We start from the raw sequence: 27357 nt of genomic DNA on the forward strand, positions 1-27357 counted from the left end.
CAATGTATAAAAGTAAAAACATTTTAATTCAATCATTAATAAAACAGATAAAAATAGTAAGAACATTCTGCGTAATAAACATCTTCAGGTATGCTGGGTTGTCCTTCTTGTCACCTCACGTGAGCAGACAATGCAAACCAGCCTTCTCGAGCTCTCTCCTTGTCCATCTACAATGAAGAAAGTCTTTTTTTCAAATCCAAGCAACGACATGTAAATAATGCACATTGTGTGTGTGTGTGTGTGTGTGTGTGTGTGTGTGTGTGTGTGTGTGTGTGTGTATGTGTGTATACCTGTGTTTTGCCATCCCTGGTTTCTCTTTCAAAACTGTGAGAAGATGCATCAGAGCCAGCAAACCTGCAGCAAAGATAATTAATCATCTACATCATGTGATCTTCAGTCAGTTCTTCTTCCTGACATCATCACTTTGTGTCTGTTTAAGGTGCTGGAAAAGAAATGGTAAAAAGAACCTTGCTGTTATTTGTCATAACATCCCTCCCTGAGCCGATCTGATACTCACCTCCTCTCACCCTCACCGCCACCACTGTGTGACCGGAGCTCTCGCTCGGGCAGCAGCTCTGATGCCTCCAGGCGTTTCGCTGCAAAAGATGAGGCGTAATGATTTTAAACTGTCATGTGTGCTCCAAACAGACAGCGACATGTTGCTTTTACCCACTGGATTCTGGATTCGGGCTGAAGGCAGAAGCTGGGATCGGGGAGATAGAGGGAGAGACTCTGGCTGAAACACTTTGCTTCTGTTGCTCGATTATTTCCAGCAGTCGACCTCGGGCTGCAGCGCTCTGCCTGTTCAGCTCCAGGAGGCGTTGCTCCACGCTGTTTTCACTGAAAGTGTTGGGTGATGTTGCCTAAGCAAAAAAAAACAAAAAAACAACAAAGAACGAGACACACACCGCATGTGAATCATTACTAAATCTGAATGAGGAGGCCACCTAAAGGCTCTGCGCAGCTCATTCCTCGACGCACCTGTCCCATCACGCTATGAAGGGAGGGTCAGAAAGTTAGGCGGAGTCAGGGGAGCCACTACTCCACCTCTAAAAGGTGAGCTGCTCTCAGAGAGCTTCAAACAACCCCTTAAATCTCACCTGTTGAGTCAGCTGTTGTTCTTCAGGAGTCCACACATGCTGGCTCCGCCTCTCTTTACAGCTGGACCCGGACATCCTGCTCTCTGCAGCGCTCTGAGGTGTTACTCTCCCGGTGCTGCTGCAGCTCGACCCTCTTCTCTCATTGCCACTGTCGAGCGATTCTCTGACCCCTGACCCGAGGCCCTTTGCCTGGCTGAGTTGAGCCCTGATAAGATCGGTCTCTTTGCTCAGCTGAGCAATCTCAGCTAGCACTGTGCCCGGAGACCTCTGTGAGCGAAGAGGGTCAGAGGTCAGCGATAGCGAGGAAGCAGAGGGAAGCTGAACTAGGGGCAGACTGCTGAGACTAGAGTCTGAGCTGTGAGCGCGGAGGTCCCCATAGGAGAGCAGGAGATCCGCAGCAGGAAGCTGCTGGTGCGGTGGCGCAGGACAAGTTGCTGTGGAAGAACGAGAAACAAAAATTAGCTGCCTCAAGGTGAATCATTTCTGTGCTGAATATTTGAAATCAGATAATAATTTTGGAAGTGAGAAAGTTACCAGGAACATGCTGAAAGTGGTCCCGCTGTTGAGGTGGTGAGAGGAGGACGGCAGAAGAAACAGGTACTCGCTCAGCACCCGTCGCAGACTGACAGCCTGTATACCAACAGTTCACCAAAATATAAACCATTTTCACCATTTACCAAATTCCTCTGGACAGAATATACACAGACAGACTGCACAAACCTGCAACTTTAACCTCAGAGTGTGGGGTTTGGCCACTGTGTTCACTCAGCAGTCCGAGCCCTCCCATCGCCAACACCACTGTGTCCAACTTCCGCTCCAGCTCTGCTGTCCGCTGCTGTAACCCTGCCTGAGAGGCACATCGTCACCAACTCATGATTTATCAGCATAGATGGAGTAACAATAACCTAAGCCCAGTCCCACCTGCAGGGTTGTAGCCTCCTCTCTCAGAGTCATGGTTTCAGCAGTGAGAGCATCAATGAGCCTCTGCTGCTCTTTCAGCTCCTCCTCCAGTTTTCTCCTCTCCTGTGCCGCCTCCTGAGCTTCATCTTCCCTCTAACACATTACAGGCAGACAGTGATTTAAACACATATAGCAGACTGCAAATATTTGCATCAAAGCAAACCTGCCCTACAATTTAAAAACTAATTCTATTTATTAATGTGAAGTAGGGCTGCTCGATTATGGCAAAAATGATAATCACGATTATTTTCACTGAAATTGAGATCACGATTATTTGACGATATTTATTTAACCCTTTAAGACCTACCATAGAACCAAGTCCACCAGAGCTTATATTATTTTTTTTTTTTACATGCTGTAGTGCCATTTGTGGGAGCATTTCAAGTTGCTATACATCAATACAACTGTTATAGCCCATATTTTAATAATATGTATGCATTAAGTCCATAGTAATTACATAAATTGCAAAAAAGTGCAATAAACTACAAAAAAAATTGAAAATCGTTTTTGTTTTGTTTACATATATTTCTACTTGGAGAAATTTAAGAGGTTTATCCCTCAAAACTTTAAATACAATAAAGTTGCAAAAAAATAGTTTCCCACCACAGGAAATTTATTTTGAGTGTCTTCATAGTTTTATTTTGGAGATACAGCAATTTTTATATACTGCAGGAAAAACAAAAAACAATCCTATGATGCAAATTTGCAAAGAAAACAGCATGTGCATCATTTTACTGTGGGAAGTGTTACGAACAGCTGATAGTAACGGCAAAGCGTGTTTCTGGAATATTATGTTTTTGTTCCTGCAAGCGCTTTTTATGCAGTTTTTGCAAAGCTATATGTGGAACGAAACCGTGACCGAGGACAAGCTGATGGCATCAGATGTAAGTACAACTCCTCCGGTTTCATATGCAAAACAAATTATTGCGCTAGCTTACACGGTTCAGATTCTACAGGGATTTAAAAATAGTTACGCAAAACGGAGCGTGCTGCTCTGACCGGTGTTGTGCCAAAAAGTGATTGTCTGCCAAAAACTGATTTCCAGTGTTTCTGTGTATTTTTTATGTGTAATATCTTTACGTATGTTCGTAAATAGACTTCGGTGAACAGGGGATACAAAGGGGTTACATAAAGAATTAAAAAATTATCTGTTTTTTAAGTATCTTTACAACTTGTACTTACATTATAACCAATCCGGTCCTTTATCCCCACTTAAAATATTTTTACAGAACTACTGTAATATTTGCTGACATTTCTGCTGTCCTGTTGGGCAACTTACTCTTACAAAATACATTTTTAATGTTAATGAGATTTTTTTTACTGCATAAATAAAGGTTATATAAAAGTCGCTGCCAAAAACTGATTGCGGCTTGTATCTTGCTACACGAATGTTGTTTGTGGCTCAAGATGACTTTATGTCATCCATAAGGGATGCATTTGACATATGTTTAACATATTATAGCCCAACAAGTTACTTATAGCACTTTAAATATGAGCAATCGCTTTTTGGCAAATACCGGAAATCAGTTTTTGGCAGACAATCACTTTTTGGCACAACACCGGCTTTAAAGGGTTAACAATAACTTTAAAAAAATAATATAAAATAGTGTGCAACACCACTGAAGTTTTTTTTTTTTTTTAAACTCTCTTTTCAACCAACGGCAGTCACTCTCCTCTCCAAATAACTTCTGCTTAGCTTTCCGAGCTTCCCTCGGGTCCTCTTAATCAGCGGTCTCCAACCTTTTTTGCGCCACGGACTGGTTTATGCCCGACAATATTTTCACAGACGGCCTTTAAGGTGTCGCGGATAAATGAGGGAGGGGCTAATAATCGGCTCAGTCATTTTTAATGATCGTTGAAAGCCCAGATCGTAATCGTGATTAAAATTCGATTAATTGAGCAGCCCTAATGTGAAGACCCCTGAAAAAGATAAGAACTGTGCTTCAGCATATTTACATGAGACTTTCAGCATTAGTGATGCTAAATCAGTAATAGTAACAAACATTTTACAGATCAAGCATTTCTAAAATGTGGTTTTGCTGCTATCTAAAGATTTCAAACTAGGAATTCGTGTCTCCTTGCATCCCCATCGATGACATGACTTTTTAAATAAAACCAACATTTAATAAGAAATGAATGTATCCTATAAACTAAAAGATGCAGTGATAATGGTACCACGATCTTATTTTTTGTTTATGTGAGTAAAGCCTGCATGGATTATCTTTAGTTTGAATAATAATCTCCACAAGCTTGTGTGACAAAACCTTTTTTGATATCTGGCAGTACCTTTTTAAGGAGGTGCACCAAACGTCCCAGTGTAGAGACCAAGGCCACAGAAAATCCAGTAAGGCTTTGTGTTCTGTGCTTTTTGGGACTCTGTGCAGATGTTGGTGCTGTATCAGGGCTCAGTGCGTCCAAATCCGACTCCACCTGACCCAACATGGCCTGCAGCAGGCCCAGACTGGACTGATCCCCGCTGAGAGAGGCAACAGAGGAGCCGTCCAGCTCTGAACCCTGGGAAACACACTTCCTGCCTCTGCTGGTGTGATTACCGATCCAGTCTGTTCAGCATATAAAAGAAGAACAACAGACATGATCTCATCTCCAAACAGAGTATTTCATTTTGGAGAAAATCCATCCCTTGCAGATATTACCTGACTTGCTCTGAGGCGGTTCAGAATTAAGAACCTGAGAAACCAGGACTGATGTTTCCTCTCTGGCGTCCTCCGACTGACTCTGTCTGGACCGAACACGCTGAACAGCCACGGTGGCATTGAGAGCTGAAATGACATTAGATAAGTGTTTATTTTCACGTCTAATGCCAGATTGTAATAAATGATTTCTTGATCACTACTTAAAATAAATATAACACACTTCTAATGGCACTAAGACCTTCTGATTATCTGTTTATCTTACCTCTCTGAGCTGGTGCCCTGTCTGATGTACAGGGTGTCACGGGACTATTATCCTTGTCTCCACGGTGACAGCTGTGATGATGACCTTTGTGTTGCTGTGACACTCTAGCCCGAGGCTGCGCCTTCATTTTTTGTACATTGACCCTGCAAAAAAGCGTTATGAGCAATCTAATAGTGACAGCAGCATCTCTGTCACTGTTGTAGTGTATAACAGTTAGCAGGGATTAGCACCTTCGGATTACATGATACTCTGAACTGGTTGAAGGACGGGCATCGTCTCTGTGGTCGTCCTCTGAAGCTTCCAGTTCATTAAGAGCCTGAAATAAATCATTGTAATTGTGTAAAATGCAAATAAAAACTCAAAACGGTGTATAGTATTTAAAAATACACTTTTTTTAATCAGTGTAAGCATTGGATATGTTACCTCTGGAGTGTTTTCTGTTAAATATAGGGTTTAGATCATTAAAAGAAATAAAATAAACTAATAAGCATAGTTGTTGTTCTTTAGATTATACATTGCACATGCTGTATTATGAAGCTACTAATGACAGTCTCAATAACACACACACACCTCTTGATCCATCATTGACTGGCTGAGGAGAGACAGATGAGTTGGACGATCTGGTCTTTGAAGAACAGGCAGTTCTGAGTCAGAGTCACAGTTTGGAGCCACAGTCACTCTGGGGTGTCCTGAGGAAAAACATTTAGACATAAAGCAATACTTATGCAACCATCAGAGAGAATTTGTAGCTCTTCAAAATGAAAATACTGGGACAAACACCCAATGTTCAACAATCGGGTATCTCAATGACATAAAGCAATGGACAAGAAGTTATTCTATCTAGTCACTGCATCTGTTTATCTGCACACAAAACAAGTTGCCAGATACCGGTGTGCCTGCGTGGAGCATCTCCAAACAGGTCTTTGACCACAGCCAGGGCTTTGTCAGAACGGGCCAACACATCCTGCAGCAGCAGCTGATCAGAGAAAACCTGCAGCAACGCCACACAACTGAGTTTAACTCAACACTGTAAGAGCCACTAAAAAGATACAGATACACGTGCAATGCTGAAACTGAAAAATCAGGAACAGAGCAAATATATATATTCTCACAGCACTGTACTTACCTCCCTGATGATGCTGAGACTGGCCTGGTCCAGGGGTGCAGGGCTCCCTGCGTGCCTGAGACGTCGTTTCAGGGCTTTCTCTTTCAGCTCCCACTGAGCTGCTGCTTTGTTGTGAGACTTGTGGAGCTCATGCCGATGACTCTGAACCAGAAGAACAATCAGACAATCTTGAGACCAAGGTACAGTAAATAACACTTAAAAAATAAAAAGTGCAAATGTTCTTGCACCTTACCAGCTCCGCAGGTGTCAGCTTGTGCACAGAGAGGTCGTTGACAGTGCTCTGAAACCAAAACGCTGAGAAGTTAGACAGGCTAAATAAAGGAACTTATAAAAGGTTAGCTTGAATGTTTGTTTTTTTTACACCATGAACATGTTTCTTTAGTTTAGCAAGAAATTAGATTCCTTGATGATCTGAGTAACCTCTGGAAAACAAATAATCTCTCCTCATACCTTTCTATTTCAGATTATGGTAGAGAAGATTCACAGCAAGCAAGAGTAGACTGTCTTCTAATTGCACAGAAATATGTACAAGTACAAGACTGCCTGCTTAGTTGTGACTGGCCTTCATATGTTTCTAGTATTTGTTCAGCTGTCAATACTCACCACCCACTCTCTTCTTTGAGCTGCTGCCTTCTTGGGGCGAACAGGCCTTTTTCCTTTGGCGTGCTGCTGTGGACGCCCCACTCTCACAAACGACATCTGCTCACAAACAATACGACAAGGAGACTTCGTTAAGGCTGCACACGTTTCATTTACCAAAAGTGTTTAGTATGTAACAACAAGCTAGCTGTTAACTCTCATTCCCATGGCGAAGCTTCTGTAACTTTCACTAAACTAGGATGTACGGCTGAGCTATCTTAGGCTAAAAGGCAAGTTAAAACTGAAAAAACATACTTTTTACAACGTGGAGCTCCGGTTAATAAAGAGAAACGCCCACCAAGCTGTCTTTAGACGCCGTTTTAAAGGCTGGTGACAAATAATAGCATCAAAACCACCTCTTCAGTTTGTGAGACATTTTTCAACAGTTGCGCGCCACTTCCTGTGCCGTTTCCACGGATACCGCTTCAAACAGTGGAGCATCACGGGAAATGAAGTGCTGCTGGGAAAGGTGGCGAATCCTTTTCATTAGGCGGCAAAAAATGCCCCCTGTCGGTGATTTAGGGTCAATGTGAGATACTTTATTTTTATTACTGGTTAGTTTATATCTGAGGTTTTTATTTTGAGTGATAAAATTGCTTTTACATCGTAAATCCCTGAGACTAATTTCCACCCCTTTACCCTGTTTGCACTCTCTTCTTCACCTCTCGTGTGTTCTCTCTGTTGCTTTGGATGGCTGATCGTAAGTATTTAAACTCATCCACCTTCACTACCTCTGCTCCCCACTCACACTACAGATTACAATGTCGTTTGTGAACATCATGGTTCGGAGCAGATCCCCGATGCAATCCCAGAAATAAGCTTTAAAGAAGACCACAACAATTTTCTTTGAATGTTCCAGACATGCTGGTAAAATAAAAAATTAAAAACTAGGCTAAAAATATACATGTGAAATTATATCGTGCACTTTTAAAACAGTTACAATTCAATCAAAAATATTGATGTGATTTTAATTTCTTTGTCAGTCTGATCAAAAAATTTGCCTTTGATAAATACGTTCATATCGCAATAAAAATACAATGATAGTAAACTGAATTTTAAAAAACTGATTCAAAATTAAATAGAAATAAAAATCTTAGAGATGTTTTCTGAATGAAGGTGAGGTTCTTGAAAAATCTTGTCTAAGGCTATTTGTCTCGGCCTTATGAGAACATCCCCGCTCTTCAAATGTTATTTAAATTAACCTTCAGGAAAAAAAAACAAAAAAAAAAACTTATGGAAACTTTCACTAGTTGTTGCTAACTTTCCCAAATAACCGCCATACAAAAAATAAAAACTTTGCATTAATATCTGGAATCACCACTAGATGGCAATGTCACTATTTAAATGTCTGCTGGTGTTGGCGCAGACGTGTCCAACTGTCAAATGTTTCATCTGCTCTTAACCAGAGAGGAACTGATAGGGTTTATTTATTTATTTTTATATCGCACAAGGCTCAGACTGAACTGGTTTAGGTTGCACTGTGGGGTAAGTTCACTCAAAAAATTAACGCTGTAGGATAGCCTGACAATTGCGACAAACCAACAACAATATTTAACTGGACACATGGTGTCTTTCCTTCAAGGTAGTAGCATTTTAATAGTAGTTTATAGTATAATAATAATAACAACAAATTCAAATAGTCTATCTGTATACCTGGAAATCGGTGTAACATATGAATAATGTATTTTAAGCCAAACTGCAGGTTTTTTTTTCACTGAGAAAAATCCCTTTGACCTCAAGTTAAAAATTTAAGATCCAATCTGGACGACTGTTGCCAGAAAAGACGGTCGGGTGATATATCTTCTTATTTTACTTTTTTAAAAATATCAACTAAATTGCAGCATTTTGACCAGTTTGTTGGTATTCCCTGTATATCTACTCTGGTTGTTACAGTGAGGTGTGGATTTGCATCTGACTTTTTACACGCCCCTCTCACTCTGACACAGGGTGGGTTAGATTCTGTGGGCTTCAGTTCAAGACTGACACAGATTTGGTTGACTGACTTCTGACACTCAACAATGCAGGCCAAGCCACAAAAGTTTGAAACGTTATCTTTACGCACGGAGCTGGCTGTGAGAGGACTCGAGGGTGACAGCAGCTGCGCGCCCATGGATCAGGCTACAAGTGTTAGTTTCTCTGGATCCCCGAGGAAAGTCATTTGAAGAGTTCAGCCTCGCTGCAGTGCCAAAGGAAATCCATTAGTTTTTCTACACTGGATTTACCAGACCTCCGAGGGTTTGCAACTGGAATATCAGTCAAACTTATAAATTCATATATTTTCTGACTTTTTTTTAGTAGTAGTATCCATTTGTTTTTTGTGCATCTCCTGAATAACCGGAGTCACTTTTGGAGAATTACGCACGCGATTTCTCTAACAAATGACAGCCTCTAAGTGGTTTGTGGCTCCTGCATTGCATCCCCTCTGCTCCCTTCATCGGACCGACCCAGCGTATCACCCCCCTCACCAGCTTAGACGCGGGGAGTAAAAGCCTCTCAGTCTCTTCCAGTGCGCCAGCGTGCGGCCGCGGGCCACCTGGCCGAGAATGTGGGGAGGAGGTTTCCCGATGTCTGTCACCGCGATTGTGACTCTGCTGTTGGTCATTATTGACGTGAAAGCGAGCGGGGAGTTTTGCCACGGCTGGCGGGACTCCCAGGGTGTCTGGAAAGAGGGCTTTCAGTGCCCGGAGAAGATAGACGGAGTGGACGCGATAATCTGCTGCGGGAAATGCGAGCTGCGCTACTGCTGCTCCAGCACGGATGCGCGGCTTGATCAGGGGAGCTGCGATAACGACCGACAGTCACCGGAGCCCGGGACAAACAACAAGGAGAACAAGGACTCCGGTGCAGGTACAAGCCCATAACTAATTCCGCTAATATTATGAGTAGTATTGAAAGAAGAGCGCTTAAACATGTGAAGAGCAAAGCGCAAACAGAATAAAAACTAAATGTTTGGGGGGGGTTCTTTAAGTTAAACTCTTGTATAGGAAGTTTCATAGTTAAATCCCCTGTGTTCTGTAGACTTACGTGTGATTCATATGAGAGAGACACTGAGATAACGTCGGTGCACTAAAACTGCCTGACCTGTTGCTTCAGTGGGGAGAGTGCAGTCTTTGTTCACTTCAGAATTTACAGTCTCAGTAAAACCTTTTTGATTTTATTCATTCCATATAAATCTTACCATACTGTATCCCATAAGCCAACCTCATACACACCCCACTGCTTATGTACAGGATGCCTTGAATTTGATATTGTAAATATCATTTAATATGACCTGCTGGGAGCTTTGGTTTCCTCTCATAAACCCAGCAGACTCACAGTATCTCCCTGTTAAAAGCTGCATCTGCTGGCTGGCAAGCGACAGCTGCACGGACACAGCAGACTCCTCCAAAAAACCGGTTAACTGCCCTCACAAATGGCAAACTGTGCCGTGCTGCTGCACTTTATAAATAGCCGTGTTTGTTCTCAGATCACGCCGTCCCCACGGGGATCAAGTTTGGACTTGACCGGATCTTGGACAGTGTAGCTCACGAAGGGTGCTGACAGCTCTGTTCATTAAAAAGAAGAAAAAACACACGCAATTTGCGTTATTTCCTCTCAGCAGGCTCGTGGAGTCTCTTTCTGTTGGCCAAGCTGCTACTGTAATCTAACCACTCCATGTCTCTGTGGTATCTGTGGGCTTTGAGGCCCTCACACTCAGGTCATGCTTCAAACTAGAAGCTCACATATAAGAGGCATCAATGCCAAAACCAGAGGCAAAGTATGACCCACATTTTCCAACTTTTACCGTGGATTGGGTGACAGACCTCTCCCCCTCTGGCCCCTCATTCATCACTGCTTACATTCCCATAAGTTAATCTACTGTAAAGTCTCTTGAAAGTGCACCATATCACGAAAGAAACATACTAGACATGAGAGAAAAGTGCAATACATGTTTCCTCAGAGGATACCCTGCCCTCTCCAGCTACAATCTGTCATTTGCTAATACTGTCACAGCTTATCACTACAGGAAGCAATATATACATTTCATTCATAGGCCTCCAGCCAAAATTACTTAAAGGAAAACCTTTTTTTCTTACAAAAAGAAGAAGTGTTTTTATTCATCCACAGCCCAGTTCACTTTGTGCATTTTACACATTTTTCATGTGCATGCAGCCTATTCATCATCTCAAAGAGATACACATAGTGCAGTGTTGGGGGAATAACACAAAGGAAATTATTAATGTGCTGAACATGAAGGAACATATGGTATTTGGGAACAGGAGAAAGCCCATGGGATAGGCTGAAGGAGGGGTCCAATCAGCCAGCCAGCCACGAAGAATCTGCCCAAAACAAGAGCTTAGCAGAGGGGGCTGCCACAGCTCGACTACAGCAACAGGTGTGGACGAATGACAGGGAACAATAGGAGGATGGGGGACAACTGCCATGTGCACAAAAAAATGCCTCAAAAGAAAGAAGTAAAGAATAAAGTTAGTTTTTTTTTTCAAATTTATGTGAGTACTAGGTGGGGTTTAGTGCTCAGTGTCCACATGAAGTGGCTTAAAATTAAAAGTGTTTCAGCAGGAAATACTTGTAAATATTACAACCAGTAAGGAGGCTCTGTGGATCCTCTATCAAATGTTAGTTAGTAACTGGTGAATTCTTAGCTTTTTTATTTAACCGCCTAAGACCCGAACTCTTCCATGACATGCATTTTTAATTTCTCTTTGATATTTGGGCTGATTGGGACCTGATGAATGTAAAAACAAAGAATTGCCAGATTTTTTTTTACCTGATTTTTGTTTCTGACAAAAATGAGATGCACATATGAGGATATTTGTTTAAAATTTTAATCGAACAGTGGCAGTATAATGGCCTCGTAAGTGGATATCAGGCCCGAAATTTAGTACTTTGGTCAAGACAACACAAAATGTGATGTGATCTCCATGTCCTAGGAGGTTAAAGCTGCACTTCACTTTATCTGTTGCTTTGGATATCTGCAAAGCCAATCACACACAGCCTCTGCTGCACTTTGTGTTAACTGGTATTCTAAGAAGCTAAAGTAACATTAGTTAACTCTATACCTGATAAAAATCACCTTGTGGCCATGTCAGCATCACGAAATCAGCCTTTAGCTCAATGCTCAAAGCACAGCTGTGCCTCTGTACCGACTGACCGGCATGGAAACATGCTCTCAGTCTTGTTTCTTCTTTTCCACTCCATTAATCATCTCTTGACCTTCCAGATTTATCTTGTGACCCCCTTCAGGGGCTAACGACCCCTATGATAGGACCCAAAGGCCTAAACTCCCTGACTCTACAGATTCAGTTTCAGCAGCTACAACAACCACAAGATTCAAACTGATCCATTACCAGCGATGTAATAATGAAATATACAAAAAGTGAGGCTCATATGGTAGCTGATTTTTTGATTGCTGTGTACAGTAAAGAGCTTATTTACTACTGTGCATTAACTTTTTAGGACCTTTATTCACTCCATTAATGATTTACCATACAGTGTTTGGGAAAGTAGCTCTAATAGCAGTGAAGTCAGGGGTAAAGCAACACAAGGAGAAAGTCCTTGAAATGACTACTCCTCATTAGCATTGCATAAAAAGGGAGTGGAGGTAGAGATGTTGAGGTGGAGGCCATATAAGTACAGGAAAGATGGCACAGAGAGGCTCCCTGGTACATTTCTGCTCTTGTAACTTATACTGTAAATGTTCCTTTTACAACCTGTTTACTGTGAGGTGTGCAGCTGTGTGGTGCAGAAGCCTCTTAAGTTAACACCACTTCTTGTCGAAAGGAAATGGGTCAAGGTCCTGGTTTGTTTCATGTCGGCGTGCCTCTGCCTCTGCTCTTGTTACCAAGACCTTGCTGCCTCTGCCCATGAGTGATCTCCTGCTCTTAACAGCTTCCATGCAGTAATCCTTTTAATACCTTGCCACGTTTGATGAGCATTTTGGAAAAAAAAAATCAAAGTCCCATGGATGCATTTCAAAGAGCTCACAGACAAAAGGAAACTAGAGCCAGTTTGCCACCTCTCTCCCTCTCTTTCTCTCTCTCTCCGGCATACAGTTACACCTCGTAATACACGGACACATTCAAAGTGGAAAATAACTACACCCAGTGGGAACAATAAAACACAACTAATCACTTGTAATGTAACATGGTCGTTATTGTGCTTTGAAAGGTGTTTGTGGTAGTGAGCATGGGAATGAGCGACTGAGGGAAACACCTCATCGGCGGTGACCTCATCTTGAATGTCGCCCTGTTTCAGCCTTCAATGCTTTACCGAAAACGAAGAGTCAGGAAAAACTGTTCCTACTGTTGATCGCGCTTTAGGCTTGTTTTTGGAGCTTTTCCTGCTCACTTCACAAAATTTACAGACTGACACTGAGTTCTTCTCGCATAATAACGTGCCAAAGCTTCTACCTGCTCACACAGACATCTCCTATTTGACCCAGCAATTTATAGTCTGATTGGTGGAACTGTGAGAGTTACACAAATACGTAGTTGTTGAGAGTATGATTTGCTGCGTTAAGCAGAAACAAAGAAAAGGTCAGTGAGAAGGAGCTGGTTTATTCCTCTGATTTAAAGAGCTGAATAACCTCCCATTCAGCTACATTAAATCAGTCCACTTTAATACCTTTCTTTAAGCAGATGCCAAGTACTGTACTTCAACTTGAGTAACTTATTTTCAGAGGATTAGTAAAAAAAAAAAAAAAAAAATAGGGGTAAGAGGAAAAAAAATGAGAGAGCGAGAAAAGGGTCACAAATGTTGGCTGGCAGCGAGGCTTAAGAATGTCACCAGTACAAATGCACACAGGTCTGTGGGGTTGAAGAGGCCGGGGACACAGTGGGGTGTGCAGGATTAAAACAGATCAAAACAAAGTTAATAACTGCTAATGAGACTCTGGGACTCCCTGGGGACTCAAATCCAGTGTACCTTCTATTTTTCTGCTCCAGTCCTTTGTTTCACTGGCTCATTCAATCACCACTCACATCAAGGAGCCCCTGTGCAGATAAGCAAGACATGTGAGCATGCAAGGCAGCACAGCTTAACAGGCAATAGTTTTTTTCACTAATCGCATGTTTTACAGCTGTTTTACATCTGCTCCGATGGCCGCCCCTCCCTGAGCCTGGTTCTGCCGGAGTTTTCTTCCTGTTAAAAGGGAGTTTTTCCTTCCCACCGTTGCCAAAGTGCTTGCTCATAGGGGGTCATATGATTGTTGGGTTTTTCTTTGTATGTATTATTGTAGGGTCTACCTTACAATATAAAGTGACAAATTGGTGCTGTAGAAATAAAAACGAATTGGATTAATGTCAGTTTAATGGCAATGTCTCTTCTTCTTTTCTCTCTGTAGTTCCCATCTACGTGCCATTCCTCATCGTGGGCTCAGTGTTCGTGGCTTTCATCGTGGTGGGCTCTGTGGTCGCTGTGTGCTGCTGCCGGTGTCTCCGACCGAAGCAGGAACTGTCCTCTGGAGGCACGACAGGAGGTGGGGCCGGCGGTGGTGGGCGCCTCCTGGAAACCATCCCTATGATGGCGAGCACCTCCAGGGGTTCCTCATCCCGCCAGTCCAGCACAGCCACCTCATCCAGCTCGTCCGCTCCAGCCGCTGTCCCCCGCACTGCCCCTCCTCCAGTCATGCGGGCTCAGGCCTCCTGCTGCCTGCCCCCTGATGCCAGCGTCTTTGTCAACATGCCCACCAACTTCTCTGTACTCAACTGTCAGCAGGCCACCCAAATCATGCCTCACCAGGGACAGTTCCTGCATCCGCAGTACATCGGCTATGCCCACCCCATGTCCTCTACCGCAGCCTACTTGGACCCCACTCAAGGGGGCTACAGACCCCTCCAGTCACCCTGCCCTCCTCCCACTGCTGGCTCCAGTGTCACCAGTGATCAGAAACACCCTCCAGTGACAGTGTGACGAGGGCCCAACCAGCAGACCACTCTACCACTTTATTTTCAAAGATTAACTTGTCAAGTTTAACCTGTGAGGGCTGCAGCAGACAGACCTTTGGGCACACTGCCAGAGTGGGGGGGGGGGGGTTAAAAAAAAAAAAAAAAAGAAGGCAAGGAGTCAGACTCACATGAAGGACTCATAAAGCTGTTCCTGGTAGCTGGACCTGCCCTGTAACTGTGTGTGGTTTGTGTCTGTTTTGTATGAAAGGTGGAACGAGCTAGGCTCAGCCTGCGATGCGTAAGGCAGATGCATAAATATCCTCTCACTGGATGCAAAGACAAAACTGCATCTCGGAGGGTTGTGCAGCCCTGATGAGTAATAATGCACAGTTCACTGCAGCCCGGAGATCAAGTAAAGGCTGCATGTGTTTGTGTTTGCATGGATGTATGTGAGAAAAAGATTTGCAAGCTTATATGTACAGGAATGAGCGATGACTGGATGATTTATAGCAGCGGACTGTATGAAAAATGGACATTCAAGCAAAAACAATATATGACCACATGCTGTGTTTATGCCATGTGCACATCTGTGCTTGTGAATGATTGTGAGTGGTTTATATAATACAGTATATTTTTGTTTGCGCTGAAAGTACAAGGAAAGAAAGCATGTGGATAGATATTTGTACTGTTCGTGTGCGAGTCCGAGAGAGTGTGAAGTGTGGAGGGATGCGGTGGCCTTGTGAGTAACTGTGAGTGTAACTGTGTGTAATGGGAAATGCAGGTGGTGTGATGTGAAAGGCAGTCGCGATCTCCCTGTAGGCCATTTAAAATCTAATGAAGTGAGCACAGGACACAGACTGTGACGCTCCACCCTACTATCCAACCCCCCCGCCTGCCACCCAGAAAGCAAAAAAAAAAGAAACAAAGAAATACAAAACCCCCAGAAACACATTCAGAAATCCCCCCAAAATTAGATCTATTCACAAGGCAGGCCGTTAATGTTCCTTGGACGTGTGAGTGTGCGACAGAGAAGTGAGAGGAAGTTCTCTGAGCATTACAGTTAATTATATAGCAACCCCCCCCAAAAAACCCCCAAAAATGCCAGCTGCCCCCTTCACTTCTCTCCCGCGAGGTGTGTGTGTGTACTTCACACCACCACAGTTCAGTGCATTAGCACGGGCAGCTCCGGGGCAGCTCTGAGTCATTATTTTCCACTTAGGAAGGGCAAGGAAGTGGCCGCTTTGGTTGTTAATCTGTAAAAATAAGCGAAAGTTGCTGAATTTTCTGCCGCTCTGTGTAGCGGTGTAAAGCTGTGCCACTGTAACCGAGGAACGTGCAGCTCGAGGAATGTGCTGCTCCACCGAGCGTGCAGCCCGACATGTCCTTTAGTACCGAAACTGGTTTGCTTGCGCACCTCATCTGTACTCCAAGCACAATGTCTGTAAGATTCATTGGGGAACTTATGTGACGTGGGGGGGGGGAATAATAGTAAGAGAGTGTGTGAAATTGTGGAATTATTTTAGATCGAATGCATTTGCTCCACCTGAAATACAGTGATTTAATGCAGGAGAGACACTTTTTCATATGAAACTGAAAAAATAAACATATTTTAAAACTGAAAATAGGCTTGCTGTGAGTTTTCTAATAACCAGGAAGGTGAGTGATACTCAAAGCACAGACGCACATTTGGAAACAAAGCCCTGGTTAACAAAAACAAATATGACTGGTTGACTGGGTTGTTTTAATCTCCTTAAAACACTCGCGCACTTAAACTACTAGAAACACATTCACAGACTGGTCTACCTCCCACAGAGGACGTCATCCGACACACACACACACACGCACACACACAGGAGAAATAATAAACCACAACAATGGACAGTTTAAGAATATGATGATGTGAAAGTGCAGTTTTGGCAAGCTCCTCCAGAAACTCAGCTACAGTAATGTGGAAAGCATATCGTCCCGTTGGAGAGTCACTGGGGAAGAGTTGAAAAGCATAAAGCAGCACCCCGATGGATTCTCCATACTGTAGCAGCTGTAGTTTTTCGGGCTGGGCCACATCCAGGAAGGTGGGTGGGAAAGGGATCTCCAGTTGGGGAGGGTGGTGGTGGTGAATTAATCGGCTAATGGTCTGTCTACAGTCACTCCCTTGGGATTAAAGAAGGAGCGTGGGAGAGGTTTGATTTGGCCAATTTATAAAATGCTAAGCTTTTAATGTTCGCATTGACATTTTCTATATTTTCTTTTCCTTTCCATCCTCTGTGTGAAATGTAAACCAAGACTCCTCCAGCTTCCCGGGAGCTACAGTTGGACTCAAAAACCCCTCGCTTTGATTGCAAGAGCACACAGCGCGCAGCCAAAACACAAAGACATTTAGTCAGGCCATGGATTGATTAGATTTAATGATTAGGACAACCCCTCTCGCCCATCCCCTTTCAGTTTTGCATTCCTGAACCAGAGTGTCCTCAACACAGAGCTCACAGTCAATGGACTCTACATTCAGACAAACCCCAAAGCTAGAAAAAAAAACAAAAAACAACAACACATGATCCATGCGAGCGTCTCAATCAAATCCCTTCTGGTTGGGTGCCTTTTAGGGCAACTTCAAGTAAAATACTCCCGCTAAGACATGTTTTCACATATGAGTACAAAAGAAACGGGCATTAATGAAAAGAGAAAAAAAATAGAAACAAATACACATTGATGTTTGCTTTAATTTAAAAAAGAGAGAGAGACAGAGAGAAAGAAACAGTCCAGTAAAGAGTGGAAATGCAACAGAAATAAAAGAGGAAGCGCTAATGCCAGTCATGCTGCTTCCACGTCAGCTGACGGTGGTAGACGGGCGACGTCTGGAGTCACGGGAGAGGTCAGAAAATAAAACAAAATGGATTTCTTTAAACTTGCGAAAAGGAGGAGAGGGACACGGAGGCTGCAAAGCGGCTATGAGATGGAGAGATAAGGAAGGAATGAAGGGAGAGCTAAAGCAAGAGGTCTCAGTGGGGTAGGAGGGGCTGTGGCAGGGTTGTGGTCCGGTTTGGTGAGCGTTCTGCCTCAGTGGCATCTCTATGGTGTTTGGCAGTGAGGCTCGATGCTGAGATGTTACGAGAGAGAGAGAGAGAGGGGGCCTGTAGCTGGGGGTGCAGGGCTCTGGCGGGTCCTCGGTATATGCTTCCCACCCTCTAATTTTAAGGAATTCTTCGCGCCTGTATGCGTGTGAGCGAGCGAGCGAGTGCGACTATTTTGACGTCCCCTTCCACATCGGCGCGTGATGACAGACGGGAAATGAGAGGGAACGGTGGATGCGAACGCACATGGATCGACACACGCATGCACACGAACACGGGAGCGCCAATGCGTGCAGACACACATGCACAGGCAGACAGAGACGCACTGGGACGCGCACACACACACACACGCACACACGTAGGCATAAAGCAAACTCAGTCTGAGGGATATACAGATATGAGTAGCAGTCTCTGAGTTTGACTTGTCACGTCTGTGCATGGATATGATTGCTCATGCCTGTGCAGCCTTTGTGAGTTATAACAATGGTTAGTCCGTATATCCGGCCTGGTCCCTTCTCCCGAGTCAGTCCTCCAAGCGCCAGCGACGGCCTCCATGCCTGACCATGACTTCCGTCCCTGGCAAGGGGTCAGGTCACTGTCCAGTAAGGCCACAGCAGGGGTCGGTCACCCGGCGTGAGGGTGTCACTTAAGTCTATCTCCGCTGTCACCTTGACAAATTCTTGCTTCAGTGAGCCAAAGCTTTGATCCGGGATGGGGCTAGAGGCTGGGGCGCTGGCGGGTGGTGTCATAAGAGCGCACTACCTGGGATTGAGACACCACACCATGCTCCTCCTGAGAGAAGGCATAGCCATCTGCAGAGAGACAGAGGAGGAGAAGTCCTACTTGTTAAGCCTGTGTGCTGAGTGACAACAAAACTGGGAACACAGAGATGACACAGTGAGACTGTTGGCTTCTATCAGTCTTATGGCTCAGTCACATAAACTCCTTGCAACTAGGAAAAATTGAGATTTTTTTCCTGTGATTTTTTTTTGCATTTAAAAACAACCTCAAGTAGTGCTGGTGATAAACTGGTAGCCCAGAGGCTGAGCATGCATCACCCTCAACCTCTGGGCTACCACTTTTGATTGCAGTGCAAATACGTATGTTACATAGCACTTTTCTACTCTGCTGGAGCACTCACAGTGCTTTATACAACATTCATTCAGCCATTTACACAAGCACTGTGACCTTCTATTCAAACTCCAACACATACATTAGAGAGCAACTCGGTTCAGTATCTTTGGCATGCAAACAGGAGCAACAGGACCAAACATCCAACCTTTGAATTAGTGAATGACCTGCTCTAACTGCTGAGCTGCAGTGATCGTACGGGAAACCTGTCTTCAAACAATTGCAGACCAACTCAGACTGACCACGATCTAATTTGCCATCTAATTAATAAACAGACACAGGTTGCCAACACGTTGCAATCAATCGCTGTTTGCACTGATAAGCACAACTCGTTTGCAACAGGGAACTTAGCTGTTTGTTTTCTGGTTATTTGCCTATATAAATGCATATAAAAGTAGCTGAGGGGTTATGTTACTTAGGCATCCTGCAGCAACTCTGTCACTATTTTTGGAGGAATTTCTGCTTTATATCTATGAGGTTCTTGCTGGTACTTAATCTTGTGAGTACTTAATCGTTAAGCCGTTACAAAGCCTTCCTTGCCAAGGATTTGCAACAGATTTGCAATTTTTGCTCTTTATCACAGTTAATTGCTGGATTATCGCAAACAGGTTGCACATAATTGCCACCTTGATCCCAATCAACAGTAAACTGATAGCAGACCGACTCTGTCTTACTGGTGTTTTATCACCATTTTGACGCACTGAAGTTGCTTTGAAGACAGCAGCTGGTTGTTTTGTCTTTGAACCATTTCAAAAGTCAACAAGATCACAAATCAGTTGCGCACAGTCGCAATAGCTTTGGCCTCCAGCCACCGTTCGCCTTACTGTGACTGGAGCATTAAAGCAAGACTTGGTTTACATGATAGCATCTCTTATTGGAAAGAGCACTCACGTGACACAGTCTGCTGCACAGAGTTTGAGCGTCCTACACTTGAAGGTGTTTTCCTAAAGACTCTTGTCAGCAGATGGGCCCGTTCGTTTAGACTGCAAGATAAAAAGAAGGAAAGGTAAGGAAGAACATTTACTCCAAAGCAGCACAACATAATCACTATAATAACACATAATTATACAAATGAGAGAATCTCTGCTAATCCCACAACTACATAACACTCTTACTAACAACCAGTCTACAGACTTTCAGGATCTTTGCCTCTAATTTTTCTATGACTATGATTTTTAATCTTAGCTGCTCTTCAGTAAAACACTGCAGCATAACAGAAAAGCAAAGCACTTGTTTAGGGTGTAACATAGAAACACACAGATCAATAAGTAAACAAAATCTCAGCAGATTTAGGACCAGAAAGTTTGTTAGAGGTGGATTAGACAGCGACTGCTTTTCACATTCACTTTAACAGTAAGTCATAAACTGCCTGCAGGGTAACAGGACATCCACAGTAAACTGTTCCTCATCCCCACTCCACTCCACTCTCCCCCCCATTCCAAGAAGAAGACTGGACCCTCTGTTCTGAGACCACACGCCGTCACGGCTCCTCTCCTCCGGTGACCAAAAATAACCAAGCCCATTCCAGATACTGCGCACTAACACAGGCCGGCTCGAATGCATACATACACACATATATTCATACATTTGTCTCCCGTGTCATCGCCATTATTACAGCCAATAAAGTGCAGACGTCGAATGTAAACGTAAGGGGCGCCTCGGGAAGTTAACTTCTGCCATATTTACTTGAAGGAATACGTTTTGTGCAGTTATCTGCCAGTGGAGCATTAAATTCACACACAAGGGTTTTCCCTGGCACTTAGAGTACACAGAGGTGATGATGATCAGTGGAGTAATTATGGAGTCGACCCAGCCTTCCCAAGGCTAACATTTGGAACAAGCGGTTAGGAAATTTTCATAACTGTCTAAGACCGCTGGGAATCTTTCACTGGTGTGAAAAAAAGAGAGCTCTCGAGCTTGCTCAAAGACTTTCTGTTATGTCTGTTAAAATAATGTCTGTTACAAGGATGACGGCACTGTGAGTTCGATAAAATTACTAAACAGTGGCTGGACAAATAAATGAACGGTTCGTGCATCAGTATGACTTAAGCTGTCCTCGCTCCTGCCGTGAAGTTTCTCTGTGGGTACTTTCTGATTCAAAAGGGCCCGAGGATGTACGCTATTTGAACTCTTCCCCCCGAGACACTCCCGTACTGTACCTTTCCACCTTTTCCCATGCCTACCCTCCCCAAAAACTACAAACACAGATGTGCTCTTTTCCATTTTGCTCCATTGCTTCCCAGCTCACCCTTAGTTTCCTTCTCTTATTCTGAATGGAAAGCACTCAAGGATGTGTTCCTGCCTCCTGGCGTTTAAAAGCAGGGTCAGTCAAGGACGGAGCTCTGTTTAAGGGTCAAGAGGAGCAATGTGGTTTTACACTCCCCCCCCCCCCCCCGACTTCTTCTGCTCACTTCAAGAAACAAGAACCACCTCTAATGTACTTTCTCTTGGTGAAACCTTTAACTCAACCTCCTCATAAAATGAGAAAACTGTGGAACTCACTGTAACACAGGGAGATAAGTATTCACACTCCTCATGTGAGTATACGTTATGCAAACTTAACTTCTAATTTAAGTTGTCAAATATGAAGTAAAAGTAGAATACTTGTGTTGTTCTTGGTATTGTTCTTTATCATCTAACACCGCACTGTATGTTATAAGCTTATAGTGAGTTTTTACAATAAAAGCTAGCAGCCACAGTATAGCCGTCAAATAATAAATATGGAGATATAGTCAGATGTGTCCTACAGAGGTGTTTGGGGGCATTAAACTAAAGTAGCAAAATGGAAATTTCCTGAATCTCTTTGTGCCACAGCTAGTAAATCACTAAACGTCTACAAACTAGGTTTTCCAAAATACTTTGGATGCTGTATCAAATGTAATTATATGAACTATGTTTGATTTATTTCAAATTAATTAAAAAAATCAACATACCATATCTTAGAACAGAGAAATATTGGGGTTTTTTTTGGACAAATATAAGGTTGTTTCTAAATTGTTTCCAGCATAACACTCCAACAAAGATGAGACAAGGGCAACATTAGACTGTTAAAGTTGTGGACTTGCTAAAAATAACACCTCACAGCTGACTAGGGTTAATTGGACAGACACCGTTACATGGACAAAAGTACCGGGACACTTACACGAGCTGCCCATGCCATGAAGCTCCCAGCACACAGCTTTGGTGCTGATGTTAAAGCCAGAGGAGGTTTTCAGGGCAGTTATTGAGTCAGCAGAGCGTTGGCAACTTTTACGCACCTCAGGAGTCAGCAACCACGCTCTGTAACTTTCTGTAGTCTGAGTTCCTGTGGCTTCTAAACACTTGCACTTTGCAATAATACCACAGACATTTCTGGAAAAATTACTTCTTGGTTCAAAATCTCTGCACCTCCAGAATGGATGAAAGGGGCGTTGGAGGAAAAAGCTCAAGAAACAAATACAACAAATCTGCATGGTGAGGTGTTTGATTTTATCCAGCTAGACTGAAAACACCTAAATTTAAAGATTAAGAGGTTTGGCCCAATACTTTTGTCCATACAGGTAAGAATAAAGCTTCAAGTTGGGGATTGAAATCATGTGCAGTGCAAAAAAATATTCATAATTTAGACAATCCAAGACTGGCAACCAAATCTAAATGGCTGAGATCTTTGGCCTCTTAGCCGTCATTGGTGAGCACAGTTTGTCACTACATCCACACATGCAACCCCCCCCGTCACCCATAAAACACAAATAAACATCAATAAATTGAGTGATGTTGAAAGCTGTCATTGGGTTTGCCCAATCAAAACCTTAAATTCTTTTTGGAAGTCATGGACATCAACATTCACGTTGGTATTAGGGTGCATTAGGCACATGGGTTGGGTAACTTAATAGCTTAGCCCCCAGTGATGCTGGATGACGTGTGCAACATTTGAAGCAATATATGCTGTCAGGTGATGGAAAACTGTTCATGTTGAAACTTTTATAAATCATTTTGTTGGCATCAAATTCAAAAATATTTAAATGTCTCTGTTTCAATGTTATTTTTACAGTTTCCAGTGAAATACAGACTTTAAATGATTTTCAACTCCCTGCTTTTTGTTAGTTCATTTACATTTTAACCAGCATCCCAATGATTTTGGAAAAGTGGTCGTGTACTGAATCTATAATTTGTATAATTTCCCTCAAAATTAGCCAAAGATCTTTATTCTAATGCAATACTGAGCACAACACTAAGTCACAGCCTTTGAAGCTACAGGCAAACGTTAAACACACCAGATCAGTACAGCAGTTTAAATTGGTCCACCTATGAAGAAAAAGAACGATCGCATTTAAAGAAATAAGGAGAGAAAAAAAAAGTGAGAACAATACAACATTAAAAGATACAAAGAGGGAGATGTGAACTTGGTTAATGGAAAACAAGCAGGAGTCACTCCAAAGCAGCTTGCAATGGGGCACACAGGTCATTTGAGGTCACAGGTCACACAGTGGGACAGTGCAAACCCAGAAACTACCTCTGTGAGCAGTTCTGGCTCTACGGGACATCAGCCTTGGCCTCAGCCCTGTGGACGTTGCCACAGGGGGGACAGAAATAGTTTATTTTCACACATAAAAATATAATAAAGACACTAGCAGGCCGTTATTAAAACTGCAGACATTTGGGACATGGTAGCACAGGACATATTAAATTTTTGAAAAATCTACTTGATGATAAAAAGATGTATATGTATGATGTGATATCCCAAGATGCTTTGTAGCGTTTCAATACCTGCGGCTGCTGGCATCTCTAAGGACAGCTGCGCCTGGGTCAACGGACCGCGCCTCCAGCTCCTGCACCTCCTCGAGAAGAGACTTCCTCACAGAGCGGCGTGCGCTGCACGGCAGAAAAAAAGCTCATCAGCCCAATGAAGGAAACTGAGCGTTTCACCTCGTAGACACGTGTAATTCATTGTAAGAAGTGCTCAGTACGGGTTATGTAAACGCTTCAGTTAAGTTGAATAACGTCTGTATGGATTCCCCAAGTATTTATATTAAACGGATACTACTTACGCCGTCCAAGCGAAGTCTTTGAGTAAACACGCAGCAGGCACCAAGACCAGGCCCAGCCAGAAGTGCCAGCACTGCATCACCTTGCCAGCCTGAGGTGACAACACACAGGGCCCATTTATTTCCACTCATATATGAATCCACGTTGAGCATTAAGTCATTTTTCTCAGCAGCGAGCACACGGGTGGAGGTGGAGGAGAGGGGGGAGGACGCATACGGTAACGGCTGAAGGAAATGTGACTCAAAAGTCATAAAGAGCATAAAGGGAGTTAGCCAAAGTTGAACATCTCGAATGTTAGGCAGAAATATTTAACAGCTTTCTCACCGCTTTTAACTACAACTCAAACAACATCACAGAAGCTGTGTGAACGTGCTAAGTGGCAGAGATGCTGGCGTCCCACCCCTCCACCCACTACCTGTCTATCCAGTCCACCCTCAGTGACCTTTGCCTCCCTTCTTACTCTGTCTCCCAGGATTAATCACGCATCTGACTACTCCATTTGTCAGCCTGTATGTCTCTCTGATACTTACTCCCACACAACTCTTACTCCTCTGATTCCCTCCAATCTCACTCTTTCACAACTTCCTTTCATTATTAGTGACTGCATCGTTTGTTGCCTGTCCTCACTCGTTTTGGTAAATCCCTGCAGTTTCTCTCCGCTTCGGTTATCTCACTGCACGAGCTTGTGTTTTGCTTTGCACGTCTTTGTCTCTAGGTGTCAAAATCGCATGCACCGTGTCCTCTTTAGCTTCGAATACTTTATTGCCCGTATCACATGTTTCCCGCGTCTTGTTTTTGCATTTGTAAGGACGATTTGGGTTCCCACAGAAAGATGATAAACTGGGAAAATGAATCAGAGAGCAGCTGGAATCCCAACCAAGGCACGGACGATCCAAATGGACTCACACATAATCAGCGTTTCTGTCTGTGACAAATGCCTCCACACAAAGACTCACAGTATATCACATAATCTCTGTGGACGGCGAGGATGCAGGCATGAAAACATGAATTTCTCTGCTTTGTTATATCCATAGAAACAGACTGCTGGTCTGAGCCGCTACATGGATCTGGACACACATGTCACACCTAGCTATTCTGAGCAGACGTACACAACTCTTTTTTTCATCCTGTGTCCCTAATGGACAGATCGAAATATAGATAGAGCGAGCGAGGGAAATAAGAGAGGCAATAGTGCAGTTGGGTGGGGGGGCTGTCTTTGACCATTCCCCAGTTAGGCTGAGCAGCTGCAGAGATATTTGACCGCATTCCTGATTTCTGACACAAATTGAATTAATGGGCTGCGGGGAGTTGAGAAGGCTCTATTCCCTTCCCCTGCCACTCAGCGGGGCACCTCATCTCACCCATGCCTTCATGCCCAGACTCTAAAATGAGTCTCTTAATTAAGGGGTCCCACACATCACATCACCCCCCACTGGACCCTCATCACCACCACCAGCAGCGGCAGCGGCCCACCCTGTTGAGTCAACACCTCCACAGAGGGCAGTAAAAGACTGGAGCTCGGGTGACACGCAGCAGGTGTGGGAAGCCAGGGGGGCCCAGCAGTGTCGCCGTGGAACACCCAAGAGGTGAGTCTTTTAGGCGCCATGTAACAGGAACCAAAACGGAAGGGAGGGGCAGGTGATTTTGCAGAGAAGAGATGTAGTAGGAAGGGCCTTTTTCTAACCTCCACCATTGCACCTTGTTATAAAAATGAATGACGCGTGTTTATGGCGAGAGACTTGCCTGGCCCAGCATGTCAGGAGCAATAGGGATGGTGGGCCAGATGGCGGAGTAGACACCGAAGAAGACGATCCAGAGCACCATGCTTCCCCATACCGCCAGGTGGGAGAACTACAATAGAGAGACGGGGAGATAGAGAGAAGAAAGAAGGACGGCGAGAGTTAAGGAGAGATTAAGAGAGAGAAAAGAGAGACAGCATGAGGTCAAATGCTTTATATACAGCTCATCCCAATATAGACAACCTTCCCCTCCCTCCTTTCCCTGTGTGTGATCCACTGTAAGGGGACTCTGTGTGAATTCCAGTGGGACCCGGGCTTCATTACCGCCACACTGTTGTGCGGACAGCTGAATGGACAGAGGTGTCAGTCCCTTTCTGTCCATCCTGCCAGTCTCTCCTTCCTCTCCAACCACAGGAAAAAAAGAAAGCAAACGATGTGGCTGTCATGGCTGGAGCTGCTGTTATCCTAAACTCCATCTCCACTTTGGCTGCTGTTATTTTAGAACTGAAAGTTGAAGCCACATGCTCAGCTTTCTCTATGTCTTTTTTCAGAATTTCCCCTCTTTAAGCCCACTTGTTTCTTTCCTTTGTTTTATCTCTATTTACTAAGGCAGAGTTCAGGAGCAGTCTTTGGAGCAGTGCTCCAAGTTTTGCCTGTGTAGAATACTGCTGTGTAATGTCACGAGCTGCTGCATTTTCTTATGACAGCTGGTATATTTTGACGATCAACAGCAGGATTATTTTTTTAAATCACGTTAACACGACTATTATCAGTCCCTTTCACCACCCTGCCTGTCAGTGACCTGTGAAGTAAATCAGTTAATGTCTCACGAATGGCAAGACCTTACTTTGTTTTGCATCATCACTGCCGTATTTCATTGGTATTCCAGCTAAGAATTGCTCGACAGCCACGCTTCCACTGAGACCGCTTCTGATGAGGCTTCAGTAGACGGATCAACTGAAAGGCATAATGCATCTTTCAGGTATGCATCATGTATCAGATTTCTGATGAACTTTTTAATATCTGTACGCCTCACTATGCACGGCCTGAGCTCCATTTGTTGCTTACAAGCTGAACGTCTTCAAGCACATTTGGCTGTTCTTGCAGCTGCTCCGCAGTTAAGTATCTCTGCTTGAGTTGAATGCTTAGTAGTGATTTCTTTGTCAAGATCTGGCACTTTCCAGACCTTTTTGTTTGTTTTTTTAAACGGCTACATCTGAAAAACCGAGTAAAGGAAAAAGCTGCAGAGGAACTAGTTGGAAGAAAAGGTGCAAGCAACTGCAGTTTGAGAAACCTCCACCACAACATCAAGGTAGACCACATCTTCTGCCATGCTTTTCCTGACTATGAAGCATTTAGACCAGGTCGTATGGAAAACTTACACTGAAAGGCTCACAGAGTACCCCACCCTACCCCAACCCTCCCCTTTATTTGTCAACACTGGAGTAAAATACAGCACATGTTGTGTGGTGTATTAAGAGTGTGTTAATGCTCCTACCCTGGTCCAAGCTGTGGTCTCCATTCCAGCTTTCAGACACACTGTAATGACCACATACTGCACGCACACACACACACACACGCACAGAGGAGCGGGTGGGCAAATAAAAAAAAACAGAAACAGGATTAGTTGACTGGCGACTGTGGAGATAATAAACAATAATGTTATACAGTAAACTCAGCAATGTCTGTTAAAATACTCTGGAGTCCCACAATCCCTCGCAGTCCACACACACACAACAAATAAACACCACCGACATCCACATGAGA

General features: G+C 43.7%; 3 protein-coding genes across 6 annotated transcripts in view; 1 reads left to right on the forward strand and 2 right to left on the reverse strand.

The window, feature by feature from the left end:
* Positions 1 to 74: 74 nt before the first annotated feature.
* Positions 75 to 7054, reverse strand: spice1 (spindle and centriole associated protein 1). Its single transcript, XM_085362348.1, has 18 exons — positions 6997 to 7054; positions 6706 to 6801; positions 6335 to 6382; positions 6103 to 6243; positions 5865 to 5967; positions 5547 to 5665; positions 5207 to 5292; positions 4977 to 5119; positions 4715 to 4840; positions 4347 to 4621; positions 2022 to 2153; positions 1821 to 1947; positions 1635 to 1730; positions 1101 to 1534; positions 674 to 863; positions 518 to 596; positions 291 to 354; positions 75 to 167 (listed from the first exon to the last, which is right to left on the reverse strand). Exons 2-18 carry the CDS (start codon positions 6799 to 6801, stop codon positions 111 to 113), a joined length of 2316 nt encoding a protein of 771 aa, XP_085218474.1. The 5' UTR covers positions 6997 to 7054; the 3' UTR covers positions 75 to 110.
* Positions 7055 to 8174: 1120 nt separating this feature from the next.
* Positions 8175 to 15549, forward strand: shisa2b (shisa family member 2b). The gene is made up of 3 exons (XM_085362350.1): positions 8175 to 8226; positions 8688 to 9588; positions 14084 to 15549. Exons 2-3 carry the CDS (start codon positions 9285 to 9287, stop codon positions 14650 to 14652), a joined length of 873 nt encoding a protein of 290 aa, XP_085218476.1. The 5' UTR covers positions 8175 to 8226; positions 8688 to 9284; the 3' UTR covers positions 14653 to 15549.
* Positions 15550 to 16945: 1396 nt separating this feature from the next.
* The window catches only part of atp8a2 (ATPase phospholipid transporting 8A2), a 50786-nt gene continuing 40374 nt past the window's right edge, over positions 16946 to 27357 (reverse strand). For all 4 annotated transcript variants that reach the window (XM_085362930.1, XM_085362934.1, XM_085362931.1 and 1 more), the window contains 6 exons: positions 27089 to 27145; positions 25595 to 25702; positions 23854 to 23942; positions 23573 to 23677; positions 19718 to 19809; positions 16946 to 18507 (listed from right to left, as the gene is read on the reverse strand). In XM_085362930.1, the coding sequence (XP_085219056.1) occupies positions 18413 to 18507; positions 19718 to 19809; positions 23573 to 23677; positions 23854 to 23942; positions 25595 to 25702; positions 27089 to 27145 (546 nt within the window). In that variant the 3' untranslated portion in view covers positions 16946 to 18412. The remainder of the gene's footprint in view (positions 18508 to 19717; positions 19810 to 23572; positions 23678 to 23853; positions 23943 to 25594; positions 25703 to 27088; positions 27146 to 27357) is intronic.

This window comes from Diplotaxodon limnothrissa, linkage group LG9 (genome assembly GCF_057381915.1).
Source record: "Diplotaxodon limnothrissa isolate DT_005_m linkage group LG9, D_limnothrissa_male_GT1.1, whole genome shotgun sequence".
Taxonomy (NCBI): domain Eukaryota; kingdom Metazoa; phylum Chordata; class Actinopteri; order Cichliformes; family Cichlidae; genus Diplotaxodon; species Diplotaxodon limnothrissa.